Source organism: Notolepis coatsorum, assembly GCF_963971535.1.
Source record: "Notolepis coatsorum genome assembly, chromosome: 5".
NCBI lineage: Eukaryota > Metazoa > Chordata > Actinopteri > Aulopiformes > Paralepididae > Notolepis > Notolepis coatsorum.
Window position 1 is genome coordinate 83,736,887 of NC_140169.1, and position 12,500 is coordinate 83,749,386.

Consider the following 12,500-nt stretch of genomic DNA (forward strand, 5'->3'; position numbering starts at 1 on the left):
CATCCGACTGTAAACGGTCCTGAACTGACCACCGTTGTAGCCAAGGAGCTCCGAAAGCGATCCCAGACGGGTGGGTGAGAGTGGGGGAAGGTGACGAAGAAGTCCTTTGTCCTGACTCAAGTGTCTGAATGAATGGAAGTGGACGGCCATTTTGGATAATCACACTGCAATTTTACCGGTACACACATTACCAAAACCTTTGTCAAACACAAATCTTCCGTGGGATTTTTATAGAATTTGGACCTGTACTACATAGGACATCAGGCTACGGAGCCGTTGTGTTTTCCAGCTCCTACCTCTTGGAACTTAAAAACAGGCCTCTGGCAACCACTAAACAGAAATGTGAGTACACACAACTTTTACTTTAGTGTGTTCAAAGCTCTGTTACTCTATTTCATTAGCACTCAAAGTGATTTTTCTTTATTGTGTTAGCAACTTGTTACCTTTCAAAAGAGACCAGACTCATGGCCCCGTGGAGGTGCTGTCAAATGATGCCTGAGGCTTGAACTAGGATTTGATAAATCTTACCAAGTTTGCAATCAAACCCTTTAAGTCAATCACGGATTGACCTATTTATGTTAATAGTTCTTGTTAATCTTGGTTATCAAACCCTGGTCAATGCAAGGCCAAGACTGTGACCGATTGTACGCTGAGCTGAGGTTTGTTTTGGTGGTGTCTGCGTACCTGGGATATGTTTGGCCCAGCCGATGATGACCCACCAGTTCGCGGTCGGCCAGGTCACAGAGCGTGGTCTGAGCCTTGATGTCCCCGTCAGGCATGGTGGGGTCTGCATGGCGTAGATCTTCTCTGGCTCCACCACCAGCAGATGGGATACGATCTTAGTTACTGAGAGAGGGGAGGAGATGGACAGAGAGAGAGAGAGAGAGAGAGAGAGAGAGAGACAGAGAGAGAGAGAGAGAGAGAGAGAGAGACAGAGAGAGAGAGAGAGAGAGAGAGGAGAGGAGAGAGAGAGAGAGAGAGAGAGAGAGAGAGAGAGAGAGAGAGAGAGAGAGATGAAGGAGAGAGAGAGAGAGAGAGAGAGAGAGAGAGAGCGAGAGATAATACTGTGTTATAACAGTATACAATTTCCTGTAAGAAATTCCACAAATGTCCCAAACAGTAGGAAGCATCATGTTAGAATTAGATTAGATTAGATTAGATTGTACTTTATTGTCATTATATTTGCATACAATGAGATTTGGGACTCAAACTTAAGGTGCAGTAATAAAATCACACAACTAATAAAAGAGAACATAAAATACTATACAGAAACATAAAATACTATACAAGAAACATTTAACTACTATACAAGAAACATAAAATACTATACAGAAACATAAAATACTATACAATAAGACAATGTTACAATACTGTACATTCAATATACAAAATAACAACAATATACAAAATAACAATACACAAATAACAATCACAGTGTCAGACGCAGACGGTAGTGGGTGGGTATTGCACTGTGGATATTGCACTTGAGGGGGTAGGATGTTGCACAGTGTGGGAGGAGGGGGAAAGGTGATTATTAGTGCATGTTAGAGGTTTAATTTTTAAACAAAGTGAAGTGTTTTACAAGACAATTTAAATGTTGAAATATTTGGGCCACCTATTTTAAGAATTCACATAATGTTCTTCCTGTGCCACAGGACAGGACAGTCAGTATTTGTGAACACGCACCACTCTCTCCTATAGCTATAGAAATCAGAGAGAGAGAGAATCTTCCAATCTGTGATGTCACTGTGATGTTAAATATGTTGGCTGCCCCGTAGACAATGAAATGGGCTCGGACTTTATGAGGTCATAAAATGTTTGCGTGAGCTCTTACACCCGAAGAACATAATGTGAATTCTTAAATGGGTGACATACCCCTTTAAAGATGTTATTGCATCTATCAATACCTATATCTATAAAGACACTCTCTCAACCGTACACATTGTAGCTATGGTTTTGGCTGTGGTTATGGCTATTGTTGTGGTGGGAATACAAGCATTCTATAGAATGATTTTCTATATTCTAATAGTTATATAGTCAGGGCAGGAAGTAACACAGTAGATGTTCAATTCACACATTTACCAAATACATTTATTATTTTACCAGCCAAGTTGAATTTCTGAATAATAGAAAATAATTCAGTTGTTAACCTTAACACGTCTAGTAGATTAACTTACCAGTCAGACTTGGTGGCTGGTGTTAATTTCCGGCCATGGTTATTGTTATCTTCATGGTTATATGAGGTTTACGGTTATTGTGTTAGGTGTGAAACGGCGTGGGCAACTCACATGGTTTCTTGCTGGAGGGGAAGGGAAAGGCCCAGGTAGGTCCCGTTCTCTGCGTCCATTCTCCGTTTATACTTCTGCCGTCCCCCCCGCACCCGGTCCAGACGCACGCCTGGAAAATAATATCATATCATCGTCAGCATAAACAAAACAAAACATTCTTGAACATTGTTAAGACGGTTTCAGCTGAATTGTGTCGCTGATAGGTCACAGCTTGGACCCACGTTGACTCACTGTCAGCTATTAACACTACAGCAGGTAAAATACAGACTGGCCCATTTAGGATGTTGTCAAACCATCAGTGACACAACTCAGCGCCATAGAATAGAATACAATAGCATTATCATTGATTCATATTATCTTTAGAAGACTGGAAACAAATGAGTTCTGAGACTGGACTATTCAATATCAATATATATCAATATCTGACAATATGATATTGACAATATGTGATTTCTTATGGTATTGAAGTATGGATGTACTGTAAGTTGAGTATGATATTGAAGTATGGATTTACAGTAAGTTAAGTATGATATTGAAGTATGGATGTACAGTAAGTTAAGTATGATATTGAAGTATGGATGTACAGTAAGTTGAGTATGGTATTGAAGTATGGATGTACTGTAAGTTGAGTATGGTATTGAAGTATGGATGTACTGTAAGTTGAGTATGGTATTGAAGTATGGATGTACTGTAAGTTGAGTATGGTATTGAAGTATGGATGTACTGTAAGTTGAGTATGGTATTGAAGTATGGATGTACTGTAAGTTGAGTATGGTATTGAAGTATGGATGTACTGTAAGTTGAGTATGGTATTGAAGTATAGATGTACAGTAAGTTGAGTATGGTATTGAAGTAAGGACATACTTTAAGTTAAGTATGGTATTATGGATGTACTGTAAGTTGAGTATGGTATTGAAGTATGGATTTACTGTACGTTGAGTATGGTATTGAAGTATAGATGTACAGTAAGTTGAGTATGGTATTGAAGTATGTATTTACTGTACGTTGAGTATGGTATTGAAGTATGTATTTACTGTACGTTGAGTATGGTATTGAAGTATGTATTTACTGTACGTTGAGTATGGTATTGCACCACAAATAACAACACAGATGCAATGCATAGAGCACATGTAATAGCATGTAAATAGCATGTAAAGATTATTCCGTGGTAGTTTGGCAGCTGAGCACACCAGCAACATGTGCTCTGACACCCTGTCCATCACAGAGCACTGGACCCAGGGGAGCTCTGTAATGCTATAGAGACAAACAGCCTTCATTCAGTCACATCAGACATTGACTGGCAGCTCATAATAATCCATTTAATTATAGACCGTATCAGCAAGCATTCCCTCATCAGCAAGACAGGACATTATCAGTACTAGATCAGTCTATTTGAATATTACTACTATTACTACTACTACTACTACTACTACTACTACTACTACTACTACTACTACTACTACTACTACTACTACTACTACTATACTACTACTACTACTACTACTGCTACTACTACTACTACTACTACTACTACTACTACTACTACTACTACTATTACTACTACTACTACTACTACTACTACTACTACTACTACTACTACTACTATACTACTACTACTACTACTACTACTACTACTACTACTACTACTGCTACTACTACTACTACTACTACTACTACTATTACTACTACTACTACTACTACTACTACTACTACTACTACTACTATACTACTACTACTACTACTACTACTACTACTGCTACTACTACTACTACTACTACTACTACTACTACTACTACTACTACTATTACTACTACTACTATACTACTACTACTACTACTACTACTACTACTACTACTACTACTACTACTACTACTACTACTACTACTCGAAGCTTTTAAATCCCTGCTTAAGACTCATCTTTTCTCTCTCTCCTTCAACCTACCTTGATCTCACCTGGTCGGGGACTGACCTTTAGATTAATCTGTGTAGTTTAGTTATGGTACAGGGTACTACATGGTACCACTGGGTAGTTTACTATAGGGTAGTTTAGTTAGGGTACAGGGTACTACATGGTACCACAGAGTACTACATGGTACTGCATGGCATTACAGGGTACTACATGGCTTACATAGCTCTACATGGCACTACATGGAACTACATGGCACTACGGGGTACTACATGGTACCACAAGGCACCACAGGGTACTACATGGCACTACAGGGTACTACAGGATACTACGGGGTACTACATGGCACTATGGGGTACTATAGGGTACTACATGGCACTACGGGGTACTACATGGCACTACAGGGTACTACATGTCTGCTCCTTTGCAGCACCACAAACATGGGAACTCTCTAACTCTTCCCCCCCCCCCTCTCCCCCCCCCCCCCCCCCCCCCCCCCCCCCCCCAGTCAACGCGGTTTCATTGCTGGGTTAAGTACTTCTATTCTATTCACATAATACGCTTACTTCATATATCTACTCCATTCACATATATGCCTACCACTTGTATCTATTGCTATGTCCGCCTACTACAATCTCATGAGCTGTCTAACGCCTGTCCCGTCTCCCTGTCTTCCTATGACTTGCTGTCCTGGAGTGTTGTCCGGAGTGTTGGACGTCCCGTGACGAAGGCCGGGAGATTGCGACCCCCTCTGCGTGCCCCCCTGTCTCCGGAGGTCTCGTAGTGGTGACCGGAGTGCCGGATGTCCCGCGATGATGTCGGGGAGTTCGCGACCCTCTCTGCACCACCCCCTATCTCCCTGTCTCCGGCTGTCCCTGAGCAACGACCGGAGTGTTGAATGTCCCGTGACTAAGACGGGGAGGACGTGACCCTCTCTGCGCCGCCCCTGTGCCTCAAATAGATCCGCTATCAACTCTATCTTTAATCTTTCAAAATGTTCAGTTGCTATCGCTATTAGCTCTATCTTTAATTTTTCAAAATGTACAGTTGCTATTGCATGCACTCATCTGTGTTTCACCACACACATGAGTGCATGCTTACCAACTGTCCGTCTGCAACACTACTATCACCAACATCTAAGAAGGGAGATCCCCCCTTGAACGGCCCTTCTAAGGTTTCTCTCCTCCACACTGCCTGTGGAGCTTTTTTTCCCTATTGTTAGGTTTTAGTGAGTTTTTCCTTACCTTCGCGTGGGGTATGTCTGGGAGTGCTTGCATTCTTTCATTTATTTGCATTCATCTAAAAAATGTTTGGACCCTATGGTGTTCTTGTTCTGTTCTTGACTTATTGTTATGTTGTCTTCTTGACCTGTTTAAAGAAGACCTGTACGGCCCATGGGGACATTAACGTGTGTTGTCGGGCCCTATAAATAAATTTGATTTGATTTGATTTGATTTACTACTACTACTACTACTACTACTACTACTACTACTACTACTACTACTACTACTACTACTACTACTACTACTACTACTACTACTACTACTACTACTACTACTACTACTACTACTACTACTACTACTACTACTACTACTACTACTACTACTACTACTACTACTACTACTACTACTACTACTACTACTACTACTACTACTACTACTACTACTACTTACTACTACTACTACTACTACTACTACTACTACTACTACTACTACTACGACCTCTCCATCACAGTCGAGAATGCAGCTGTGACCGCGTCGCCGACCGCCAAGAACCTTGGTGTTGTCCTCGACGACCAGTTGAACTTCTCTGCTCACATCGCAGCGACAACCAGAACCTGCAGATTCCTCCTGAGCAACGTCAGAAGGATACGCCCCTTCCTGACAAAAGAAGCCACCCAACTCCTCGTCCAATCAACAGTCATCTCCCGCCTCGACTACTGCAACGCACTGCTAGCTGGCCTCCCGGCCACTGCCACCAAGCCTCTTCAACTCATTCAAAATGCAGCGGCCCGCCTGATCTCAAACCTACCGAGGTCGGCCCATGTCACCCCACTTCTTAGGGACCTGCACTGGCTCCCCATTGCTGCATGTATCCGCTTCAAGGCCCTCGACCTAGCATACCGTGCGGCAAAGGGAACCGCTCCCGCCTACCTCCGGTCAATGGTCTCTAACTACACACCCTCAAGACCCCTACGCTCTGCGTCTTCTGGCCGCCTCAGATCTACTCCTATCCAAGCTCCCGGAGGGTCATCAAAGAGAAGCCGCCTATTCTCAGTCCTTGCCCCACAATGGTGGAATGAACTACCCATCCCAGTTAGGACAGCCGAATCCCGTCCAATCTTTCGCCGTCGACTAAAGACTCACTTCTTCAACCATTATCTGAAATGATAAAAAAAAAAAAAAAAAAAAAAAAAATCTAACCCCGACTAACCTTAATGTCATGCACTTGTCCTAATAAACTAACCTACACTGTAACACGCAACACTTTGATGAACATTGTTACTCAGCTGATAGAGTTATACCCTTCTTGCTGTCTTGTCGCACAGAACTTGTAAGTCGCTTTGGATAAAAGCGTCAGCTAAATGACTAAATGTAAATGTAAATGTACTTACTACTACTACTACTACTACTACTACTACTACTACTACTACTACTACTACTACTACTACTACTACTACTACTACTACTACTACTACTACTACTACTACTACTACTACTACTACTACTACTACTACTACTACTACTACTACTACTACTACTACTACTACTACTACTAATACAACTCCATGGGAATGCAACTGACATTATTCAGGAAACATGACTTGTTTGCATGTGTTCTATCAAGGATTTCAGCATTCTATTTGAGGGAACATGCATGGCAGTTGGCACAGAAAAACATTCTGAATGGAATCATCATCAATTGAAGACTATTTCAGCATTATTATATTCCATCCAAAATATATATTTCTAACTGAAAACAAGACGTCTTGTTTTTGGAAATACATGTAGTACATAAAGTAGTACTTTGTGATTACACACATGCATGGTAATCAGGATTATTGAGTTAATTCCCTCCACTATCACACCCTGGTCTCAAAATGAGGAACCGCTCGATACTTTCTCATTCACTGTGGAAGAGTTAAAGTATCTAGTTAGTATACAAACTTGACACACGTGGGATTATCTTCAAAGCAATTTCAAAGGACATGTGTGGCATCGAATGCATGTCATGTGCCCACGTTCGGCTCTCGTATTAAAAGTTGTTTGCGCGCAGAGTGAGCGCAAACAGCTTTTACATGGGCCAAGTGGAATTGAGACGTGTGAGATTTCCCAGTGACTCGTATATAAATGCCTTTGATTCCCCTGGAAACAAAAGAATCCGATTAGGATGGTCTTTCAATATCCTGACACCGACTATCCACTAACCTAATTACCCACAATGCCCTGAGGGAGCTCGGTCTTCCCAGCAAACACAGTGAGATCATTTTATGCCTGGCAGATTGGAGCTAAATCGAGGGCCCCCTCTCCTAACACAGCTTTCCATTTGTACGCCTTAAAGTAATCAATAAGGCTTGCAAATAGACCTCTTGTTCTTTCAACACATGTGCTTTTAATTAGTCAGTTAAGGCTGCCAGGCTTCGGGGGTTCAAGGAAAAAACTGGAAGTCTTTGGCTTCATGCTACCATTTATTCTATTCCAGGACACTGTGTGTTTACTAATACTATCCAGACCTTTACTTAAGTCTCACCTTCATTAATATACTGTCTCCCCAGTAAATACAATTGCCCTATTAGATTAGATTAGATTATTGCACAAGAGGACATGCCGTTTGTTCTGCCGGCCTACAATAAGCTTGTCTAAAACAAAAAATATTGCAGGAGGCAGGTGTATCTTAACCCTTTCACTGCCACACGACAGAAGGTTAACCCTTTCACTGTGACAATACAGAAGGTTAGCCCTTTACTATCACACAACCAACGGCGATGCTCCATCATTAGCATCATTAGCTCCGCGGATGCGGAGCTAATGATGCTAATGATGGAGCATCGCCGCCGGTTGTGTGATAGCAAAGGGTTAACCTTCTGTCGTGTGGCAGTGAAAGGGTTAATAAATCCCCCAACTCCCCATAAAATAGACTTGTCAAGTTAAGCAACAGTCAAATGTGGCTATACTTGTGTCCTTGACAACCTACACACAAACACACACACGCATGCAAGCACACTCCAACACACATACTGTATGATGCACGCACATAGAAACACACACACGCACGCGCGCACACGCAGGGTTCCCTGCTGTGTATCGCGGGGTCATGTGTCTCCAATAAACGGCAAGCGACCGCACGGCCCTACTGAAGCAGAATTCTTCAATGGGCGGGGCCACCGTTTGAACTAGAATATCCAACCGGTCCATAATTAATAGACGATGACAGGAATTAAAAGCTCGCCGCTCTAACCAGTCTCACTTTACAAGCCTGCAGCAGCGCGGAGAATGAGGGAGAGACCGGAGGGAGAGAGGGAGAGGAGGGGGGCGGTGTAGAGAGAGAGAGAGAGAGAGAGAGAGAGAGAGAGAGAGAGAGAGGAGGGGGAGAGAAAGGGAGACATAATAAGAAACTGAGAGAAAAGATTATTAGAAAATAAAAGAGTGAGAAAGTGAGAGGATGACAATCAGAAAATGAGAGAGAGAGAAAGATAGAGAGACAAAGAGATGGAGAGATAGAGAAGAAAAGGAAGAGAAAAACACCTGTCTCTTTTGCTCTTTTTCCAACACCTCTCCCTCTCTCACAGTCTCTCCCTTACGTCTACCATCCCACTCTCTCTTACTCTCACTCTCTCCCTCTCACATGCACTCCCTCTCATTCTCTCCCTCTCACACTCTCTCACTCTCACTCGAACTTTCTCCCTCTCACACTCTCTCCCTCTCACACTATATCACTCTCACTTTCTCCCTCTCACACTCTCTCCCTCTCACACTATATCACTCTCACTTTCTCCCTCTCACACTCTCTCCCTCTCACACTATATCACTCTCACTTTCTCCCTCTCACACTCTCTCCCTCTCACACCTTATCACTCTCACTTTCTCCCTCTCACACTCTCTCCCTCTCACACTATATCACTCTCACTTTCTCCCTCTCACACTCTCTCACACTCTCTCCCTCTCAAGGCCTCTGCATGCTACAGCAACTTCAAAGCAACTGCACCACAACATCGACAAAGCAACGGTGTTGCAGACAGTCTGCCTTTATGCTTCTGCAACATCGACGCACAGCCTATGTAACATTGTACCCCGTATGTAGCTAGGTTCCCTAGATAGATGACACTTTCCTTCTCAACCAACCCATTGATAACAAGCAGAAAAATAAGCATCATTTTTACGTCCGGGCGGGGGGTTTCAAAATAAAAGAGCGACGTCTAAAAGCACCGTAAATACGTTTATTTTTTACAATATCTAACTAATATCTAACTAATCTAAAGTTAGTTTAGGTTTGTGTTAACGTTAGATAATGTACAAAATAAACGTATTTCCGGTGCTTTTAGACGTCGCTCTTTTATTTTGAAATCCCCCGACCGGAAGTATTATAGTGTCTGTTGCTAGCAGCTTAACTTTTGTCGGCCGGTTCTGTGCTTTTTAACGTAACGTCATTAGTTTCCAATGGAGAGGAGAGAAAGACCTCGGCTCACATGCAGCTCGAACTACCTGTTGGAATAAATTAATTGATTGATGTTTAACTTGTCCCTGTGTGTGTCCAGTCATTTCGACTAGCAAACGGTTGTATTTAACGTTACCTCAGGATACCATTGTATTTAGTTGGTTAGCTATGTAGCTAATGTGGATAGCATTTTGTATAGCATCAATGCTAGCTGGCTGGCTACAGCTTTATTTACTAAATTATGGAGGCTTTTTAATCGTCAAGGTAAGAGAGGATTTGTCATGATCAACTGAAGGCGTATGCTATGGAACAATATGTGCTTGGGTTTTCAGAAAAAGGCCAGCTATGACGCTAATTATTTAGCTAATATTGATAGCATAGCTTGCTGGCTACAACAATGGCGGATGGTATTCCTCGCTGCGGGACCAATATTATTCTATGACAGCCCCGCCCCCATTCACTACCAACCAATCACTGCTACGCAATATCAACGCAACGGCTGTTTAGGTTAGATTTGGGGGACATGTACGCAACATCCTCGCAACACAGTCTACAAGACCCTCTGCAACAACCGCGTTGAAATCGCGCCGATGTTGTGTTGCAGTTGATTTGAAGTTGCTGTAGCATGTAGAGGCCTTCACACTCTCTCCCTCTCACACTCTATCACTCACTTTCTCCCTCTCACACTCTCTCACACTATATCACTCTCACTTTCTCCCTCTCACATTCTCTCCCTCTCACACTCTATCACTCACTTTCTCCCTCTCACATTCTCTCACTCTCTCCCTCTCACACTATATCACTCTCACTTTCTCCCTCTCACACTCTCTCCCTCTCACACTCTCTCCCTCTCACACTATATCACTCTCTCACACTCCATCACTCTCCCTCTCCACACTCTATCACTCTCTCACACGATATCACTCTCTCCCTCTTCACACTCTATCACTCTCTCCCTCTCATTCTCTACTCCCCCTCGCTTTCCCTCCCTCTTTCCCCTTTTACAAAACAAAAACAAGGAATTGTTTCTGGCTGCACTTCACCACATCTTATTTTGCTTTCTCCCTCTCTCCCTATCTCTCTCTCCCTCTCATTCTATATACCCCCCCCCCCCCCTCTTCCTCTTGCTGTCTCTCTCCGTCCCATCCTCAGTGTCGGATGACAAAGGGGTTGTTTCTGGCTGCTGAACCTCTGAACTCTCTTGTCTTCACTCTGTGTGCATGCTCTATCTTTCCTTCCCCCTCACCCTGTCTTCCTCTCTCTCTGTCTCACAATCATCCTCAGTGTCGGATGTGCCTCATCGCCCCCCAATGCCCCCCCCCCCCCTTGTCCAGAGCCAGGGGTCTGATGATCCAACCACAGTCGGACCGCCAAGAACCTTGGTGTTGTCCTCGACGACCAGTTGAACTTCTCCGCTCACATCGCAGCGACAACCAGAACCTGCAGATTCCTCCTGAGCAACGTCAGAAGGCTCCGCCCCTTCCTGACAAAAGAAGCCACCCAACTCCTCGTCCAATCAACAGTCATCTCCCGCCTCGACTACTGCAACGCACTGCTAGCTGGCCTCCCGGCCACTGCCACCAAGCCTCTTCAACTAATTCAAAACGCAGCGGCCCGCCTGATCTCAAACCTACCGAAGTCGGCCCATGTCACCCCACTTCTTAGGGACCTGCACTGGCTCCCCATTGCTGCACGAATCTGCTTCAAGGCCCTCGACCTAGCATACCGTGCGGCAAAGGGAACCGCTCCCGCCTATTTCCGGTCAATGGTCTCTAACTACACACCCTCAAGACCCCTACGCTTTGCATCTTCTGGCCGCCTCAGACCTACTCCTATCCAAGCTCCGGGAGGGTCATCAAGGAGAAGTCGCCTATTCTCAGTCCTTGCCCCACAATGGTGGAATGAACTACCCACCCCAGTTAGGACAGCCGAATCCCGTCCAATCTTTCGCCGTCGACTAAAGACGCAATTCTTCAACCATTATCTGAAATAATGAAGATAAAAATTTAAAAAAATATCTAACCCCAACTAACCTTACTGTCATGCACTTGACAGCTGATAGAGTTGTGCCCTTCCTGATGACTTGTCGTATAGGACTTGTAAGTCGCTTTGGATAAAAGCGTTTCAGCTAAATGACTAAATGACTAAATGACTAAATGTAAATGTAACTCCCCACCATGTGATCCGGGCCACAGTACGGAGAATCTGACCACAGCAAGACAGCTGGAGAGGCCCTTGGAGAGGAGGGGGGGTTGTGTCATCGTCCGCGCCACATTCCACACCTCTCTAAAGGCCCGTACACGACACGCTGTCCCTTGACCCTTTCACTGCCGCACTACCAAACGGTTAACCCTTTTCACTGCTACAATACACAGAAGGTTAACCCTTTCACTGAACCGTCGGTAGTGTGATAGTAAAGGGTTAACCTTCTGTAGTGTGGCAGTGAAAGGTTAACACACTGTCTCTCTGTATTTTACACGCCTCGGAACAATGCAGTTAAAAGAGAGGGCCTGTGTCTTTGGGGGCCCCAGCACGGGGGGGGGGGGGGGGGGGGGGGGGGGGCGTGCAGGCGGGCCTACAGATCATCTTAAAGTATCTGTCCACATTTTTTATGGGTATGGCTAAAGCGTGGCAGCCAAAATATGGATGGT

At 43.9% G+C, this 12,500-nt stretch overlaps 1 protein-coding gene across 1 annotated transcript in view; it reads right to left on the reverse strand.

Annotated features, from left to right (window-relative positions):
• Positions 1–12,500, reverse strand: part of LOC311229123 (steroid hormone receptor ERR2-like) — a gene marked incomplete at both ends in the record, with an annotated part of 137,894 nt that overhangs the window by 56,827 nt on the left and 68,567 nt on the right. The window contains 5 exon segments of the mRNA XM_084315144.1: positions 685–715; positions 717–790; positions 793–846; positions 2,289–2,308; positions 2,310–2,397. Of these exon segments, the coding sequence (XP_084171270.1) occupies positions 685–715; positions 717–790; positions 793–846; positions 2,289–2,308; positions 2,310–2,397 (267 nt within the window).